The sequence below is a fragment of the Phasianus colchicus genome, chromosome 1 (assembly GCF_987193195.1).
Source record: "Phasianus colchicus chromosome 1, bPhaCol1.hap1.1, whole genome shotgun sequence".
NCBI classification, from domain to species: domain Eukaryota; kingdom Metazoa; phylum Chordata; class Aves; order Galliformes; family Phasianidae; genus Phasianus; species Phasianus colchicus.
In genome coordinates this window covers 126,180,531-126,200,824 of record NC_143436.1, presented here as the reverse complement: position 1 = coordinate 126,200,824, position 20,294 = coordinate 126,180,531, and the positions used below count along the sequence as shown (strand labels likewise).

The 20,294-nt window shown below is 38.3% G+C and overlaps 1 protein-coding gene across 4 annotated transcripts in view; it reads left to right on the top strand.

Annotated features, from left to right (window-relative positions):
- Positions 1 to 20,294, top strand: part of WWC3 (WWC family member 3) — a 98,949-nt gene that overhangs the window by 75,962 nt on the left and 2,693 nt on the right. For 2 of the 4 annotated variants that reach the window (XM_090125876.1, XM_090125859.1), the window contains 11 exons: positions 2,181 to 2,301; positions 3,013 to 3,087; positions 3,973 to 4,059; positions 6,465 to 6,657; positions 10,832 to 10,999; positions 12,123 to 12,274; positions 12,987 to 13,146; positions 14,303 to 14,467; positions 15,821 to 15,913; positions 17,663 to 17,893; positions 18,586 to 18,713. In XM_090125876.1, coding sequence (XP_089982002.1) covers positions 2,181 to 2,301; positions 3,013 to 3,087; positions 3,973 to 4,059; positions 6,465 to 6,657; positions 10,832 to 10,999; positions 12,123 to 12,274; positions 12,987 to 13,146; positions 14,303 to 14,467; positions 15,821 to 15,913; positions 17,663 to 17,893; positions 18,586 to 18,713 — 1,573 coding nt within the window. The remainder of the gene's footprint in view (positions 1 to 2,180; positions 2,302 to 3,012; positions 3,088 to 3,972; positions 4,060 to 6,464; positions 6,658 to 10,831; positions 11,000 to 12,122; positions 12,275 to 12,986; positions 13,147 to 14,302; positions 14,468 to 15,820; positions 15,914 to 17,662; positions 17,894 to 18,585; positions 18,714 to 20,294) is intronic. The other 2 variants (XM_090125871.1, XM_090125866.1) reach the window with 2 other exon arrangements.

Below are 20,294 nucleotides of genomic sequence, written 5' to 3'. Positions count from 1 at the left end.
TACTTCTTATGAAAATGTAGCAATCAGTGTATAATTTTTTGAAATTAATACACAATGTGTAGATGAGCACTGGCATAAAATTGCACTTTTTTTTTCTGAAGGTCAGCCATTTTCCAGTGATCTGAAAGTACTGGGAAACTCTTCTATATTCATAAATGCCCTTACATAGAAAGTGCTAGTTTTTCTTTTGCTTATCAGTGACAACAGTTACAGAAGTTGTCTCACCAAATGAAAAGACTGAAAAAAGTAAAATAAAAAACAAATTGAAATGAAATCCTCCACTTTGTACAACTGGTAGGAGGAGAGTAAAGTTCAAACACAGTTTTCTGGCTTTTTTTTTTTTTTTTAGTCAGGTAGAGGTTGGCTCTCATTTGCAATGAGGATGAAATGAGCTGTATGGCAAAATAACATGTACTGGACAATAAGATGGGATGCTGTAATTAGGAAGAAAAAGGGTAGTTCTTTCTCCAGGTACAGAAACAAATGCAGAATGGAATGCTCTTGCCAGCAAATAGATGTCCTGCATAACTGAAGATGGCTAAGTTGTTCACTGAATTTGGAGAGGAGGTCCATAGAGCCCCTGATCCAAAAGCACAGATAACTGGTTCTGCAGACATATAGGAATCTTAGCTTCAAACGGAAGCCTGTGATATTTATGAACATCTCTTCTAGTTTCGTGCTGTTGATTATCTGACAAAGATCTCATCTCAAGTTGTGCAGGATGGTAGTACTCAATGCATCCTGTCTGCCAGTCCTGCACTGGGACAAAGCCAGACATTTCTGTTGACAGCAGCAGCACAGATGTGTTGATTTGAGGGGATTTTTGTCAAGCTTCAAGGCCTGACTGCTGTCTTCTGCATGGGGCTGGCACAGGATGCAAGACCTTGCTCACACAGAGCAGGGACTTGATGTCCTTTCCATCCTTCAGTGGGCCTTTGCAAGTGAAGCTCTTTGCAAGTGTCAGTTACTTGCTGACACTGTGCTGAAGGGAACTTGCTGTTCAGGAGGCTGTGTTTTATTGGTGATGTCTAAAGATAATATCTTAACAGAGGTAAGACATGTTTCAGCCTTAGTGGTAGTAAGCTGGAAACAAGCAGCTGCTGCTTGCCTCCCTGTGATGTGTGCTGTGCTACTATCACTCCAATAGTGTCTGCTGAAACCTAAAGTACTTCCAAGACACCTGCTTCATGAGCCCAGGTAGAAGTATGATACTTCTCCTTCTTCAAAAGTGGCATCTCTTTGCCATTGCTTTTCTGCTTTGAGGACAAGCATTGATCCTAAGCAAAAGGGGGAAGAAGTTGGTGAAAGGTACTGCAGTTCCATAAGTCCACGTAATGATTCTCTCTAGGATGTGAAAGAAGAAAAGCTCAAGTTGCAGCCTTTCACTGAAGTCTTGAAACCTTACCTATGCAATTCTTGAGCATTATCACTTGTGCACATATCTTGAAGGATTTTTACATTCTATTTCTACTTGTATTTGCAAAATGTGATGTGTAATGCCATTTTTGTTGATAAGCTTAGCTCATGAAAGTGACTAAATTGCTATTTGTGGTGGTGCTGGTGATTTAGAGTAGAAGGGAGGGTTGACTTTTTCTTCCCTCTGTCAGTTTTCAAGTTTATTCACCAAGAATTTGAAAAAGAACTGCTGTCAGTGAGATGGAAAGCACTGTTTCTTTTGGATAACACCTCTCAGACTGTAAATAAAAGTTGCTGTAATGAGATGATATAAGCAACATGCTTTGAAAATTCATACACGGAAACACATGAGAACAAAACCTCGCTGTGTGTTGCCTGATAACTTCTTAAAAGAATTAGTCTCTGTTTATTTTCAAACTATTGAATAATCAGTAGGTAAATCTTAGAAGTTTAGGATATCATTTGCGTGTACTGAATTAATGTAAGCTTTTAGGAGTGATTTTTCCTCTAGAAAAACACTGTAATAACAATGAGATTGGCTTATGTTTAGTCATGTCATAGAGAAATCAGCCTTAATTCTTTCACAAAAAATCTCTGGTCCATTGTACTGTAGTCTTTAAAGATAGATGACAAAACAATGAGCTGCATTTGTACCAAGTGTTTTGCTGCTAGTTGTACTGTTTGCCACTCATATACTGCTTCTTGCTTAATCCTTAAAGAGGTTGCCTTGAGCTGATGTTGTCTTCGCTTTTTCTCCATGATAGCTGTAACTCTGCGAGGAGACAGCGGTCGAAGATCAGAGAGGAGAGCCAGGCGAGTTTCAGCATGTCTCTCAGATCATTCACTGGCTAGTGACAGTGGCGTGTTTGAAGCTTTAAGCAAAAGGTCAGGTGTAAAAATGTGTAGTAAGCTGGAAATATTCCTGTTCTGCCACACGGTCTGAAAGAATTTATAGTAAATATAGTAAACATGCTTTCAAAATTGCTGGTTAAGTTGCATCATCAAGTTAGGTGGATGAAGGTTTTTACATACAGTTCTACTGTCATCTTCATAGTTGCCAAGTCTTTTTCACTTGATTATCTCTAACATTTTAACATCCAATACTTCTTACCTAAAAGATGTTAGTTCTAAGGTTGTGATTTTATTTCAACCACCTATAACAAAATAAAATGATATGGTTTAGTACTTCAAGTTCTGAGACATAATTAAAAGTGTACATCTTCCTGTGATGAAGGGAAGAAAAGTATAGGAATTGCTGCAAGGCTTAATGTGCAGATTGATTAAGTGACTGAAGGAGGGTAAACACATTTTATACAATTGTTGTAACACAGTAAGCAGTTACTGGGAAGAAGATAAGGTTTTCATGATTCTGAAGAGTAATGGAAAACGGAACAAATAAAAAACTAGCCTTAAGACTTATTCTAAAAACTTTTAAAAATATGAATTACTGCTTTTGTTTCTCTTAAATAGATCTCAATTTCTCCCTGTATTACTGAACAGTTGCATTTATCCTTAAATCGTGAAATAAATGTTCATTTCATTGTGCTTTAACATTGTTGATCAGTATGTAGTTTACAGTACTTTCTGCTTGTGCAGGAATGAAGATATGGAAGAGCCTGTTTATGGTGATATTGCCAGTAATGAAGAACCACAAATACACGTTGGATTTCTGTAAGTAGTGTTAATACTGTTTTTGCACTGAAAGCCAAAGTGGTTGGATGCAATAGTCAGCATGCCACTTTCTGCTGGAGCAGCCACTGTTCATTTGCTGTCCTTTCAATGCTGGCTAATGAAGGGGCTTTAGTTACTTCTTTCAGTAATATTTTCATTGTCTGGGCTATTAATGTGAGCACTGATATAGGGATATGTCTCAGTGTATAAGATCTGAGTTTTTTATGCGAGATAAAAGATGATTACCTTAGGAAAATCACATCTGAGGAGACAAATATAAATAAGGCTCCTAAATGCACCTCTGAAGTGCTGTACATAGGTCAAGCTATTGTTAATTGTGCAAGTAGTGTGGGGAAGGGCAGATTATAGCAGTGTAAGATGGGATGCCTTCCAGAATTCTCTCTACCCTTCAGTTCCCAGGGCCTGGAATTTTCAGATTTCAAGCAGGTGTGATAGTTCTGTCTCAAAACTCATGCTGTTGCAGAAGATAAGAATTTTTTTTTTGCATTTTCATTAATCCATGAAAATAATGCAGACTGAGTTGTCTAACGTTACATCACTCACACGTGTGATTATGGTGGAAACATTTAATACAAAGAACGTTTTATAAAATTTTTTCACTGTCAAGAGTCACTCTAGGTAGTGTTCTTCTTCACCTGAATAATGTTAAATTCTCTTTGTTCTGATAAGTTTGTTAATGTAGTTAGTGCTTTTATGGTTCTGAATGTGATATCCTTAAGTGCTTTTGATTCATGCTGATTTGTGTAAGTGATTTATTTAACTGCAAAAGGTATTTTTATGTTCTTAAAGTCCTCTTAGTCTTTTTCATCTGTATTTCTTAAGGAACATATTGATGGTGACTAACATAAGAAATTTATTTTTCAGGCATGACAGTGGAAGCGAATGTCTCTTAGTCCATGTACTACAGCTGAAGAATTTTACTAGTCTAGTTGTTAAGGAAAACTGCAAAATGTAAGCTTACATTTTACCAAAAGACAGTTGCTTCTTTTATGCTATAATCTTGAGTGCTACAGTTTGTTTGCTTTCATGCAAAATTAAGCCATTATGGCTTATCTTAGTTTCCATGGGGAAAGGGATAATTTAATGGTCACAAAGCATCCTTTTTATGGAACCTCTGCCCTAATGGTAAGGTAGCAAATATAGTTTCCAGTGATGTATGCTTTAATGTATTTATTATGTACAAAAAAGATAGTTCAGAACACAAGTCATTCTCCTGCCTCATGACTTCTGTACAAGAAAAAATCTACAATATTTGTAGTATTCTAGAAATATTATTACCTGTGGAACTTATCTACAGTCTATTTGTGATATATCTCAGGATAAGCTTAATGTAATTTTCTTAAATTCCTAAGGTAACAGCTATAATAAATAATAGTAATAGAGAGATCTTGATTTTTATCTGGAAAAAAAATAGTAGATAAATAATTAAATAAATATAAAATATAAGACTTGTACAGGTTTTTATAGCCATGACAGTATTCCTGGAATATCTATGAAACACTTCTGAAAATAATTTTAACACAAATGTTAGCTGAGAATCAGTACAAACAATTTAATTCTTTTTTTTTAACTTCTGGCTGCATGTACTACTGCTTCAAATTCCATACCACAAAGAGCATTAGTTAGTTTATTTTAATAAGCATTTTTTAAATAGCAGGAATGTTGCCATAAAACACAGACCTATCTAGTGATGTGTCTTAATACATTTTAAGGAAATAATGAAAATTGTTGGTCTTTATTTCTGGGTGAAGTTGCTTTAAAACTGCGGAAAATGGAATTGTGATGATATTGTTCTATTATAAAATAGGTCATTAAGAGGGAGTTAAATGGACATCTGTCTCACTGAGTGAGTTGATCTTTCTGCAGAAAGCTTGACCTTGCAAATGCTGCAGACTTCTAGTGGAAATTTTTCATGTAGGCCAGTGCATTAGTGGCAGTTCTTTGTTTTCAGAATGAACGCTAGGGCATGCTGAAGGGGAGAAGTGTGAATATTGAGTAGTGCTCAACCATGTTGCCTCTTGATTAGAAGAAGAAATGAACGTCACCTGAAGAAAATCAAATATAGTCACCAAGGAAATGAATGATTCCAGGGGGTTTGTTGGACATTGTCATCAAGGCAGTCAGGCATTTAAGTGGCACTAATAATAGAGCCCAGCCTTCTCAGTTATCCATGTGGGCTAGAATTGAGAAACTGTGTGTCTGCAGTGTCTGCAGGATAAATCTATTGATTTGACTAGTGAAAAAGAAAAAAGAACAGTTGATCTTGGCAAGACCAGAAACTTCTTAGTCACTTTAATGAGTTCCTCCATGCATCTGTATATTAATTGAAACTGGATTGCTTGAGGGCAGACGTGGGAGGTTACTTGCTGCAAGTGATGAGCAGAGGAATTGGATCACTTCCTTTTTATGACATGAGCCAGTTTAACTGGTGCCGTACTCTCCAGCTGTATGGTTCCACCACAGGGAATTCTATTAATTGTCCTCTAACATTTACGTGTCTTCCAGTGTCACCCCCTCTGCTTTTGACATAAGAGTTCATGCAGTGATGTAGTCAATTGGAGTGAACCTCTGAGCTGGATTTTTTTTTAATCTGCAAGTGTTTTTTTCCCTCTGGGTTAGCTTGTAAACCTAGGTGAGGTTTCTAATCTTGTTCACAATGTAGTCACATGAATCTTTTTAATAGCACAAGAGAAGGTATGGCATGAAATGTGGTATTCAAGGGCTTGACAGGCGGTCAGAATGAGGAGAGCACAAACAAATTTCAAGTAGGTGTATTGCCTTCTGTCAGATTGAAATGGTTGCAGACTTTGATTTTGTTATGGAGCCTAAAATGAGATGATATCAGATATGTAAACTTCCTTTTTTTAAGGTTGCAGATGGTTGTAACATAGGTTTTCTGTGATGCCACGGTATGCATAGTGGATGGAGACAAGAAAGAGGAGCAATTCAGTTGCTTAAACATGGATATACGTTTCCACTTGAAACGTCATGGCATAGCACCTGGCCTCCAGCTGCTGCTTGTCAGGAAAGCTGTAGCTCTCCCATAGATCCTATGTCATGTTTGCTAGCCCCATGTAGATGCCTTAGATACCTCAGGGCATCTCAAGTGGCACTTGGTGACTCTGCTTAATCACCAAGTTAGAATAAAGTTGGTTTTAGAGAAAGATACATTTTCCAAATGAGCTTTGCTCTTTTTCTGTGTTAAGAATGCAAAGTAAATCCCTGTAACAGAGATCCCAAAGCAGGTTCTTAATATAGAAGTTACACAGGTGTAGCTTGATTTTCAGAAATGCAAAATACCTGAAAAGAGCTTTCTTTATCTGAACTGTGCTATTTGTCTATGTTGCTCTTCTTAGTCATGTGAGAGTTTATTTGCCACCACTTGAGTCAGGCACACCAACCACTTACTGCTCCAGAGCCTTGGAATTCCAAACTCCACTAATATTTAATGAAGTTTTCCGCATCCCTGTGCATTCAAGTGTTTTGAAACTGAAATCGCTTCAGCTGTACATCTGCTCAGTTGACCATCAGCAACAAGAAGAATTATTGGTAAGTGGTCTATTTTCTTAAAAGTCTTGTGATTGGGGAAACTGAAATTACGATCAAAGTGTGAAGACTTTATATTTTGTAGTAATGTGTGAAGTTTTAGGTTGAGAGTAATTGTGGCTCTTTGTTCACATGCATAGTTATGGTAGTGTTATAAAAAAAATACAAGACAACCTCTCAAAGAATGTACCTTCTATACTACATAAAGAGTTGGAAGTAATTAGCAGTACTTAGTAATTAGCACTAGAAGTACTAGTGGCTTAGAATTGGAGTATTTTAAGCAGTGTTGAAATAATAAAAAATAATAAATAAAACTATAATTAATATAGTTTTAATAAAACGATAATTAATATAAACTAATAGTAAAACAATTAATATATCTGTTACATTGCAGAATCATATTTAAAATTGATATATTACCTACATTCATTGCTATGGGATTTAGTAGATTAGGAGGTGTTGGTCTTATTTTATTTTTTAATTTAATACTTTTCCTACAAATGTGTGCTTTGGGGAAAGCTGAAAAATCTGCAGTGGCTAAACATTGGTGTGAGAAGAACATGCTGTAAACTTTTTCCCAGAGACCTTACCTGAATGCTTTCAAACTACACTGTGCTCAAGACTTACCCTTCTGCATGGCACTGTAAGGCATGCACAATTAATCAGTATCTGTAAAACAGCTTCCTAATAAAAATATAACAAATACAAAGCAATTGTCACTGTGTAATAGGCATTACATCAGTCTTTGCTGCAGGGTAACAGTGATCCAGGCAAACTGGTTGTTTTACTTAACATTAAACTGATGGAGCCATCTAATGTAGGTGAATTCAAAGAAGTATAATATTGTTTAAATAGCTTACATCTGTTAGCTGTGTTAACATTCAATATGTTAAAAGTTAATTTAATTTAATTATTTTCAAATGTAAATACGCTCAAATGAATCTTCATTGAATGTTTTGAAGTCAGTGGCCTGGAATTTCACTGAGGGATTTGAATGTGTTAATTTATTTTAAGCCTCTAGACATAGTTGAGAGATACAAGTAGCACGGTGTCTGGTTAAACAGTGGATAAGAGATGATTATTTGAGCACATCTGATCGAGAATGTGTGTTTGTTAGTCTACCTAAAAAACCTAGAGCTTGGTTGCCTGAGCCTAGCTGAGTGATGTCTTGGACTACATATACATAAGTTGCTTCAAAAGTAGTGTCTTACTTATTTTCATGTAAACTACAACAGATACAAAGAGCACAATCACACTAGAGCTAATTCTCAGCTACAAAATACTGTTTTGAACACAATCATCATCATGAACTATGCATTTTCAGCAGCAGTGAATATGAGCTTCCATGCTGTGCTCATAAGATCTGCACCAGCAGAGGTGACCCGCTGCTGAAACACACCACCCATCCCTCAGCAAGTATTGATAAATGTCAGGAGGTGCCATTTCTTCCTCATGGAGGAATTCAGTGACACACCTTTGCTTCATCTGCACTTCCATATCAGATACTATTTTGTCAGTCTGCCCCTCGGCTCCCATCTGTCACATGGCAACAGCATGTAGTGGGATACTGGTGAGAAGTTCAGCCTCTGCTGCCATACCACCACCATCTGTCTTTAGCCACTGTATCAAAATGCATAAAATTATTTGCCATCATTTGAGTCAGCACTGCCCTCCCATTGCCCTGGTTTTAGTTGACACAGTGTTAATAATGCAGTGATGGTTTGGTTGCTGCTGAGCGATATGTGCATGCCCAGGGCCACTCCATGATGAAGAGCCACTGCCATTTGTAGTTGGGGGGCATGCGGCCCACAGGCTGTGTGTTGGACATGCTTGACCTAGAGGAGTCTTAGATTAACACTGGTCTTAATGTTGACAGAAGCAGATCCAAGATCTTGTCTACAGCAGGATGTTTTGTTGTTGTTACTACTGCAACCTAAAAACAGAGAAAGCATGTCAAGAATGGGCTAGATATACTGATAGTAAACGTTTTATACTGTTGTATAGTGTTCCTCTAAGCTAAATAGCCATTTCAGTGTAAAGCAATTTTATACTGACACAAAAGTATCTAAATTTAGGATGCTTTCGTTCTAACTGCTGTTACTGAACTAGCAAAAAATTATTCTGGTAAGACTTTTTTCTCTCTTTCATAGTGTCAGTGTAGTTTTGTCAGAAATATCTTTGTCTGGTAACATATTTTAGGATAAGCTAACAATACAACTCAAAAAGGGAGAAGCAGTGTCATGATTTCTTCAGGTAGGTGCATTCATAGTCTGAGTGTTGCCCTTCTTGCTTTTAAGTTGAAAAATAACTATATTCTTGAGAAATCATCACTTTGAAAATGCAGTGATGACCTCTACAACTGCCTTTCAAAATCTCTTTCACCTGAGATACCAATTTTTTTTTTTAGGTGAGGCCACACAGTGCAGAATGGGGCCATCCTTGCCCTCACCCAGCAGTGCTGGGCCTGGTGCACCCTGGGGTATGGTTGGCCCTTTGGGCTGCCAGGGCACGCCACTGACTCACATTCAACTTACTGTCAACTGGAACTCCCAGATCCCTTTCTATGGGGCTGCTCTCCAACCTCTTGTCCCCTAGTCTGTACATTCATATCCAGGGTTGTCTGTCCCAGGCTGGAGTTTTTCATAAGTCAAACAAATATTTGTATGTAACAGGGAAGAAAAAAATTGAAGAAATGTTCTGGCAAATAGTTCTAAACTTCACTTACAGAAGTAAACCTACTGAATTTCCATGTCATCCAGTTCCTTCATCTCCCTTATGCTCTGTCTTGATGGAAGATCCTACAGCTTTTCACACCTGGTTTTCTGTAGCTTTACAAAACAGATTCCTTAAGTTGGTTTGCTTCTTCCCTGGTGTCCTCATCAGTGTTGAGACAAGGGAGTTGTTATTTTCCATGATTAGCATATATTGCTCATGCTAAAACTTCAAAGAAATGTGATTGCCTTTATTGCAACCATTACTTTACTGTTTCTGATCTTCTATGGCCCTGACCAACCAGTTATTCGAATTCTTTGTGACTGTGATTTATTGTTCTACATTTTCTCTCTCTTTTTTTTTTTTTTTAAGAATATTTGTCCTATTTTTCAACACCATATTAAATTAAATGCTTCTTTGATGTGTCTTTTTAGCTGATGAACAAATATAGCATGTAAGGGAGTGTCAAACACATTAAAAGTCCAAGTACGTCTTTTCCAACATTTTTGAAACAGCTTTCCCTTCTACCTCCCAAAACAAACCTAGCATCTCTTAAACATTCTCTAACTTTGGTGTCAAAGTGTGAGTATGTGGTAGATGTTTCTTTCATACTCTGTCAGAGCAGCTAGTTATTTAGTGGAGATCTCTGTTTTATATAGTAAGGAAATTTCTGTTTGTAGCACCCAATAACAAATGACATAAAACAACATTCTTGATAATAAGCCAATATGCCAGTCTTTTGTTAATCTCACAGACTCCATTTTTTTTGTTGTCCTTTATACACCTGCTCAGACAGAGTGGCAGGTCAACGTGGCTCAGAAATTTCTTATGTGAACACTACTTGATTAAGTAGGCTTACTTTAAAGTTGGGAATTCTTTTAGTGGAAAGCTTTCATTAAACCTTCTTTCATCTGAATTTGGGAGATACAAGGATGACTTTGAATGGAAAAGCAAGATTATGGTCTACCTGACTAACTTGTGATATAAACAGTCAGGAAAAAAAAAAAGTTTTACATGACAGCTTTTTCTTTTTCAGAGGATGCTTTCAATGACCAGAAAGGCATCTCAGAATATAATTCTGCTAAAACAAAATTGATCAACTTAAAGTAACATTGTTTTATTAATACTGACTAAAGCAACTACAGAAATCAGATGTGCAAACCTGAGCTTTTAAACTGTTAAGGACTGTTACAGTCATACCTACATCAACTGTAGTAATTTTATTTTTCAATAAAAACATAATATCCATTCTGATCCTTTCTTGGTAGTAAGAGGAGGCAAGAAATTCAGCATCTTAGACATCATAATAAAACAGAACAAAACTGTCTCTTATTACAAGACTCTGTCAGTTTCTGATAAAGCATTTTTTTTTGCCATCATAAATGGAGTACTCGTTAAATGAGAAATTATCTATCCTGCTGTGTATGTTTATCTTATTGTGATGAATACTTTTTATTGTTTACAGGGCATTGCTCAGATAAACCTGAGTGATTTGGAGAGTTCCGGTGAGATGCAGCTTCACTGGTATTCTGTTCAAATCTTCACTGGTTCGGATCCCCAGAGACCAAAGAACAAACACCAGTGTGAAGAAAGTATTCCCCGGTCTTCTGGAAATGTAACCACAGTTAAAACAGTATGGCTCTGAAAAAATTATTTGTTTAACTCTATTTGACCTGATGAGTGGTTGCTTGTGATCTTATCTCTGATACAGTTTGTTTGCAAGGTGCAGATAAACTGATACATTAATTAGTTCTTGTGGCGAGACTTGGATTTTAAAAGAATAATTAAAAGCTGAATCCTGTCTGAACATGATCTTGAAATATACTGTGAGTATTTTTGTATGCACACCTCCAGTTCAACTCACTAAAACTCATTAAAAAAACCTGCCACTGCCCTAGGAGAGACTGCCAAGAAAGGTGGTACAGTTTCCATCCATGGAGATTTTTCAGCATTTTGGCACTGAGCAACCTGCTGTGACTCTAAAGCTATTCTTCCTTAGAGCAGGATGTCAGATTAGCTGACCTCCAGAGATGGACTTTGGATCTAACTCACTGGATGGTGTTTCATAGTGAGATAAAGTCTCCCAGTCTACAAATGGTTCTGACTCAACTTCTTAGCTTGTGACCTCCTGCTCAGTGCAACGATGAAGACAGGCTGAGGGAGCTGGGCTTGTTCATCCTGGAGAAAAGAAGGCTGCGGGGTGACCTCATTGCAGCCTTTAATACCTAAAAGGAGCCTACAAACAGGAGGGGAATCAACTCTTTGAAAGGGTTGACAACTGCAGGACAAGGGGAAATGGTTTTAAGTTGAGGGAGGAGAGATTTAGGTTGGATGTCAGGGGGAAATTCTTTACAGAGAGAGTGGTGAGGTGCTGGAACAGGCTGCCCAGAGAGGTTATGGATGCCCTCTCCCCAGAGGTGTTCAAGGCCAGGTTGGATGGGGCCCTGGGCAGCCTGGCCTAGTGTTAAATGTGGAGATTCGTGGCTCTGCCTGTGGCAAGGGGGTTGGAGATTCAGGATCCTTGAGGTCCCTTCCAACCCTGGCCGTTCTGTGATTCTGTGAAGTGTTTACTTATGGCCCAGTTTGCATGAGACATTGCATTATTTCTTGATCATTTTCATTCAGGGCGGCTTTTTTTTTTTTTTAATAGGAATATACAATGATTGTGTTTTTCTATTGTTTTCTCTGGATAATGTGCATTAAATACAGGAGCTTGTACAAACAGGTTTGTCTGAAGTCTAGTTTTTACCTTTCAGGATGCAGTAACAGCCCTGTTAGCTAGGACGACTGCCCAACTGGAAGCAGTTGAGAGAGAGCTGGCAGAAGAGAGAGTGAAACTGGAGTACACTGAGGAGGAAATACTGGAGATGGAGAGAAAGGAAGACCAGGCAGAAGCCATATCAGAAAGGTACAAATAGTAGTTAAAATACCTAATCTAACAGCGGAATAATATTTGCACTACAATGATGATCTGAAATACAGCAGGAGAAGCAGCAGATCCTTGTTCTGAGATTTGCTCCCTGTTAGTACTAAGGGTTTAAAATTCTTCTATCATGTGATGATGCACAAGCAGGAGAAAAGCCTCATTTGAATAGCTAGCTGTGTTTATAGGACTTGAAATTTGGGGAGAGGGAGAACACTTCTTTTGAATCAAGCAGAAACGTTGTTAGGGAGGCAACTGCAATGACTTGGCAATGGCACTGTACTTTTTAAAAAAGTTATATATATGTAGTGACAGGGGAGAATGAAAAAAATGCATTGCAATGCTTGCAGAGCAGATATGCCACACTGCTCTAATTCAATAGTAATATTAGTCCTCTTTTGTTACATGAGTTTTGCTTTTCTTTTTGTTACTGCTTTCTTTGACTGTTACAAAGACTGGAATGTAAACTTGGAAAAAATTATGGAAGCTGATTTTTTTTTGTCACGAAATTTATTTGTTTATCTGTGCATCTACAGAAACACAAGTATTCTGTATTTCTACTGCAAAAATATTCCTAATTGATAAACTGAGCAGGATAATGAAATGTACAACTATTATCCATAACTTGATGGGTGGGTTTTTTGTTGTTGTTTTGTTTTTTAATGCCTACAAAATCCTTGTCATGTTCTGACTTCAGGAGTTGGCAAGCAGAATCTGTTGACAGTGGATGCAGTAATTGCACCCAGACTAGCCCTCCTTATCCGGAGCCATTTTGCGGGGATTCATTAGCTGGACACATGTTTGCAACTCAAGCTGGCCAGTACAGTTCTGGAAAACTCCAGCCTCCACCAGTAAAGGTAATGAGAGAAGGCACTGAGTACGGGAACTGCACACTGCTGCTTGTTGAGTTTGAGTCCAAATTGATCTGGAGTGAAAAGAAATTATACTAGCAGTCCTGCATGAGCACTGCTTTGATGACAGTGATGTGCCTTTTGAGTTCTTAAAAATGTCCTCTTCAGGCTTGTGGGTTTTTTGTTTGTTTTTGCTTTGTTCTCTTGCTAGTTACTTCTGAATAGAACAGCTTTTACATTAAAAGGCAGGAGTATTTTTAATGCTACCTCCATCTAGTTTTAAATATGCACGTGTATCAATGTGTTGCGCCAGGGGAGATTTAGATTAGATACAAGGAAAAACTTCTCTCAGAGAGTGGTCAGGCCCTGGAATGGCCTGCCCAAGGGAGGTGGTGGAGTCGCTGTCCCTGGCAGTGTTCATGAGGCATCTGGATGAGGAGCTACAAGATATGGTTTAGTAGCTTATGGTAGCAGTGGTAGTGGGTGGACGGTTGGACTAGACGATTTGTAGGTCCTTTCCAACCTTGTGATTGTAGGATTCTATGATTTATTGTCTTGAAATTGTAACATAAAAGATCATGATCAAATTCCAGTGCTCTGAGAACTTACGGTTCTGAAAAGGAAGAAAGATGCTTAAAATTTTAAAACTTTCCTGTATTTCCAAATATCTTAAGTGTGTTCTTGTGTCATTGTTTCAACAATATTTTAGTTCCCTTTTATTGAGGTTTTTTTTTTCTTGGTTTGAATTCCAGAAGTTTTTAGGTTGATACTTGCTTCAGAGTCACCTTGCTTTTTGAAATGTGGCTTAGTTTTCTCTTTCTGTCAAGGCTGGGAGATCAGGTGGTAGCTCAGTTAATGCCCATTTGTTAACAGTGAATGCAGTCTTTGTCTTTCACAACTATGATTCACGTTATAACTGCATCTTAAAATTTTTACTGTTCCAGGAAAGGCTTCTGAAAAGTAATCTTACAATTTTGAATGACCTAATTTTAAAACTACTGACAATGAGGTGCTTCATCCTCTGTTTCTCAGGGCTCATTAAAACTTTATCCTAGCTAACAGGGCAAATTGTTTACTTTTGATGTTGTTGAAATAAAGGGAGAGGGGAAAAAAAGAAAAAAAGAAAAAAAAAAAAAGAAAAATTCATTCATTGTAATTTTAGGTGGATAAGGAAACTAATACTGAGGATCTGTTTCCTGAAGAAGTTGCTATCCTTCCAAAAGAGAGAACTAGCCGCAGGCCACGGGGTTCTGCTTTTGTTCGCAGCAGCACAATTGTTCGTTCCCAGACCTTCTCACCTGGAGCACGAAGTCAATACGTTTGCAGAGTGAGTAAAGCTTAAAAAGAAGACAGGAGGAGACGCCTTCACATGAGTATTTTGTGTGGTTGTGATAACTTCTTCTTAAAACTTGAATTACAAGAAACATATACTATTTTTTGATGCTAATGAATGTTTCATTGATTAGAAACATTGAGGTGGGGGAAAAAGGTTCCTTGGTTCCTGATCATTGTAAGAGTTTAAACCTGAATTTATTTCTGCTAAAATTAAAGAACCCACCATAACTTAAAGCTCCTTTGCTTGGCAACCTGTGATGCTGAGTTAGTGATTCATTTTACAGAGTTTCTCAGTATTGCAGATTACTATATCAGTATTGATTTTGCTATATTGGTGGAATGCACATGACTTTATTTGCAGTCTTTCCTAAGTAGCTTTCCTGAGAGCTTGAGCTTGAAAATGCCATTGTAATTTTTAAGCCAAGAATCAAGAAGCTGGAAGTGAGCTGGCAGTGTGCACATGTAGCCCGGAAGGCCAACTGTGTTCTGAGCTGTATTAAAAAAGGGGTACTCAGCAGTGAGGAGGGAGGTGATTGTCCCCCTCTACTCTATTCGTGAGGCCCCACCTGGAATACTGCATCCAGGCCTGGGGCCCCCAGTACAGGAAGGATGTGGAGCTCTTAGAGCAGGTCCAGAGGAGGGGCACTAGATGATCAGAGGGCTGGAGCACCTCTCCTGTGGGGAAAGGTTGAGGGAACTGGGCTTGCTTAGCTTGGAAAAGAGAAGGCTCCTGGGAGACCTCATAATGGCCTTCCAATACTTGAAGGGAGCGTATAAACAGGACGGGGAATGGCTGTTTACAAGGGTGGGTGGTGATAGGACGAGGGGGAATGCTTTTAAACTGAGGCAGGGCAGGTTTAGGTTAGATGTTAGGAGGAAGTTTTTCACACAGTGTGGTGATGCACTGGAACAGGTTGCCCAAGGAGGTTGTGGATGCCTCATCCCTGGAGGCATTCAAGGCCAGGCTGGATGTGGCTCTGGACAGCCTGGTCTAGTGATTGGCATCCCTGCACATAGCAGGGGGGTTGAAACTAGATGATCATTGTGGTGCTTTTCAACCCAGGCCATTCTATGATTCTATGAATCTTCTTGGTTTAGCCCTGTTATTTATGTTGCATACAGTGTGTTTGTGGACTATACATTTTCAATATCAGCTCTACTATATATGTTTCTTTTTAATAAATAACTAAAGGCAATCTTGTGATTGAAAATGGAAAAAAAAAAATCATTTGATTAAAACTACACAATTTCAGTGTTTTAGTTTTGTAATAAAACTCAAAAGAAGAATCCTGATTTCTGAATGTATATGTTAGCAGGCTTTATATTCAATATCTTTTCTACTCAGCTGTATCGCAGTGACAGTGACAGCTCGACTCTGCCAAGGAAATCACCATTTGTCCGGAATACACTGGAGAGGCGTACTCTTCGGTATAAGCAGGTATGGCTGGGAAATAGGTTTTCACTGAAGTTGCTGTAACAGTGGTACTTCTATGTAAGCATATATGTTCTGATCATTTTAGGAAATATGCAAGACTTCTGTAATGCAATCAGTAGTGGCAGGGTTGTTTTCTGTTTGTTTTGGTTGTTTGTTTTGTTTTAATCTGAAAAGTAGACATAGGAAAGTAAAACGTTATTGTGAATGATTGTTGAGGAAAAGACAAGGTATGACAGACAAAACCTTGTTTAACTGGCACTAGATTTGTATTGATTTAGATGTAAACTTCATTAAATTTGTAAAATCTAGTTTATGATACAGAATGCAGGCCCACAGAAGTGTGTATGAATGATGGGAAAACATCCTGCTCCCCTGCCATGCAGCCTAGCAAACAGTAGTGTTTGAGGCCCAACAGTAGCATGTGAGGTTTCACGAACTATGGGGATCTGGACAGACTTGAAAGGTGGGCCTATGAGAACCCAATGAATTCTAACAAGGCCAAGTACAAGGTATTGCATTTGGGTTGGGGCAGTCCCAGGTACATGTTCAGACTGGCAGAAAGACTCCTTGAGAGCGGTGCTACAGAGAACGACTTGAGAGTTCTGATGGGTGAAAAGCTTGATGTGAGCCAACAGTGTGCATTTGCAGCCTGAAAAGCCAATTGTATCCAGGGCTGCATCAAAGGAGGAATCGTCAGCAGGGATCAGAGCTGAATGTCCTGTTCCACTCTGTCCTCATGAGGCCCCATCTTAAGTATTGCATCCAGACCTGAGGGCCCTAGTATAGGAAGGATGAGAGGCTGTTGTAGTCCAGGGAAGAGCCACAGGGACGCTCAAAAGCTGGACCTCCTCTTCTGTAAAGAAAGGCTGATGGAGCTGGACTTGTTCAGTGTTGAGAAGAGAAGGCTCCAGGGAGACTTCATTGTGGCCTTCCTATACTTGAAGGGACCTTAAAACAGGAAAAATGTTTGTGGGTTGTTTTTTTTGTGTGTGCATGTTTTGGGGTGAGATTGTGGATGCTCAATCCCTGGAAGTGCTCAAAGCCAGGTTGGTTGAGGCCTTGGACAACCTGAGCTAGTGGGGGACAGCTCTGCCCATGGCAGGAGTTGGGGCTGGGTAGACTTCAAGGTCCCTTCCAACCCAAGCCTTTCTATGATTCTCACAGCTAAAGTTCTTTCTCTACCCACCATGCAGAGCAAGCGAGTATAGAAAGACATATAGGAAGTTAATATCATGTTGATAAATGGCTTACAGTTTAGCCTGGTAAGCAGATACTTGCTGCTATATGTAGGTAGATGACTGTGTCTTCCATTTTGATTCAGAATGTATTTTAAAACTAATATTGAGTAAATTCCTTTGAGGTGAATCTATTGCTCAGTATGTTGTTTTCTAGCATTGTTATTCAGTTATGGGTATTGCATATTGTATGACTTTGCTTATTTTCATTACATAAGAGTTTAGTTTATAAACTTAAATTAGTTAGATATTTATAAGCCAAAAGTAGACTGTAAAGGAATGTAGTAAAGAGCATTAATTGAAAAAAGTTGTATATTGTATATTTATTGTATAAAAAATATTACAGCTAGTTAACGTTTCACTGTGAGGTATAAATAATCTCTCCAAATCTTTACATCAAGAAAAACTTCGTGTAAAGTACATACATAAAATGTATGCACTACGTACCTAGAAATATACCAGTGCACCATGTTGAGAATAATGTACTGTGCATTGTATTTGAATCCTAATAACTCAGCAGTCCTGCAGATCATCTTTGGCTGAGCTTATGGCAAGAACATCATTAGACCTGGAGCTGGATCTCCAGGCATCCAGAACTAGACAGAGACAGCTGAACGAGGAGATATGTGTCTTAAGGGAGTTGAGACAGCGTCTGGAAGATGCCCAGCTCAGGGGGCAGACAGATCTGCCCCACTGGGTCCTTCGGGATGAGCGATTCCGGAATTTGTTGAAGGAAGCAGAGAGGCAGGTAAGCTAACATGAAGTAGCACTCAACTTGTTTAGAAATATTTCATTTCAAAATTTCTTGATTATAAGAACTTCTTTAAAGAACTGGTTGATTTATTTATTCACTTACTACGGAAATTCAAATAATTCATGTTGCCTCTATGTTCTTGAAGTTACCACAGTGAAAATTATTGCATTGATTGTTACCCAACTGTGTGTTTGTTTGAAGACAGTTACTGGAGCATGTCACTTTCTTTTAGATGTTTTATGGCTGGAACTTTAGCAGTTTCATTTCTGAAAGAAATTTTGCTAATTTGATATTTCACTTTTTAGAAGTATTTGAAATGTTCCTTAAGTATTTTTGCTCTTCTTGGGGAAAGAAAGTAAATGCAAGAAGCATTACAACAAACAAAACAGCCATTGGTTATCAGAAGCAGGGTGAGCCTATCTTCATTTTGACGTCTTACTTGAGAGAGCAATGTGCAGTAGATTTTTTTAATTTAATGCATACCATTGTGAAGAACATTATGAAATTAAATAGCACTGTTAGTCTCTTGCATTTATAGTTCTTAAATGTTCAGCTATTTCAGACAGTGTGGTGGTGTGGTTTTACTCTGGTGATTGGAAACAATCCATCATGTAAACCTGAGTATTATTCTGTTATATTTATTCACATTATAATTATTAGCGTTATATTCTTTGTCTCATTTTCAGACACGGCAGACCAAATTTGAACATCACCAGGAGCAAGCAGCTGAAAAGATGCTAAAGAAAGCATCAAAAGAAATATATCAGTTGCGTGGGAAAAACCAGAAGGAGCCTATTCAGGTGCAGACTTTTAGGTGAGTGATAATGTGCACTGAAATAACAACAGTTCATTACAGAAGTTAAAGCTCTCTAATGCAGTTAGCTCAAATTCTGTGTATCTTGAAAATAGCCAGTAATTTCTAACCACATAGTGATTTGAGCACATGAAAGTTTCCTATGAATTACTTGTAGTGCAAAGAGGCGAAGTTAAGGTAAAACTACAGTGTTACAGCTCTAAAACATGTGAGGAAAGAGTCTTCAAGTGCATATAGCATACCTTGGGTGATTCTTTCAATTTAGCTTGGCTACTGTTAAGTTGAAACGATTTCTCAGCTCTTCAGTGCTGTCCTCTAGGCCCGAACAGTTTGTTTAGTGTCATGCGTATACATTATTAGAGACACTGTTTCTCTGAATATTGCTCAATAATCTTCCAGCTTTCTCTTTAACCTTTTCTTTGGGCTTCGGTTCCTGTTCATCTCTGCTCATGTAGTGTGTGTCCTCTACTAGATTTAGTTTGTGTATAAACAGTGTGCACTTCACAGGAAGAATTTAGCATTAATTGTTAGAAATAATTTTAGGGTGGATGTAGGCAGCAGTTTTACATGATCCTGTTTTACACAATGTTCAGATGTTTTAGAATTTGTTTATGAGAGATACTTAAGCAGAAAACTTGTCGGTTCTCTAATATTGGAAAAGTCTTCACAGATGTGGAGAGGAATTAAGAAGAATGGGAATTTCAGGGTTGTTTTTACATCATTTGTTTCTGGTAATGACTGAATTTTTGTGCTTATAAAATGACATGAGAAATTGATAAAAACGAGGTGAATGAAGTGAAGGATATTTGATTGTATACATTCTTGCACCTTATGTGCACACATCCATTTCTTATGACAGTTATTTTACAGAATATACTGTTTGTCTAATAGAGAAGCAAGATGAATCTTAACGTTGTCTTCGTTGTAGTTATTGTAGGCATTATTGCAAAATGTCAGAGGTGAACTTTGCATTGCACGGAGGACTTACGTCCTATTAAACCTTTTTAGAGTGAACTATAATTGATGTCCAATTCTATAAAGTTTCCACCTAAATTTTCAAAACTACTAATTGTGTTCAGGGGAGTGCTTCCAAAAGTATACGGTGAGGGCTTTTTGTAAGTTACTTGTACTCAAGTAAGCCTTGAGGTCAGTGTATAAGAAGTAAGAAATAATGAATAAAGGAGTAAAGAAATGGTTATTGCAAGGGGTTGGGAAAAGCATGACAGGGAGGGAAGTTTTAGGTTGGATGTCAGGGGGAAGTTCTATACAGAGAGAGTGGTGAGGTGCTGGAACAGGCTGCCCAGAGAGGTTGTGAATGTCCCATCCCTGAAGGTGTTCAAGGCCAGGTTGGATGGGGCCCTGGGCAGCCTGGTTTAGTATTAAATGGGGAGGTTGGTGGCCCTGCCTGTGGCAGAGGGGGTTGGAGATTCATGATCCTTGAGGTCCCTTCCAACCCTGGCCATTCTCTGATTCTGAGATTCTGTGTGATTCTGTTGGCGACCCTGCACATAGAAGGGGGGTTGAAACTAGATGGTCTTTGAGGTCCTTTTCAGCCCAGGTCATTCTATGATTCTATGATGT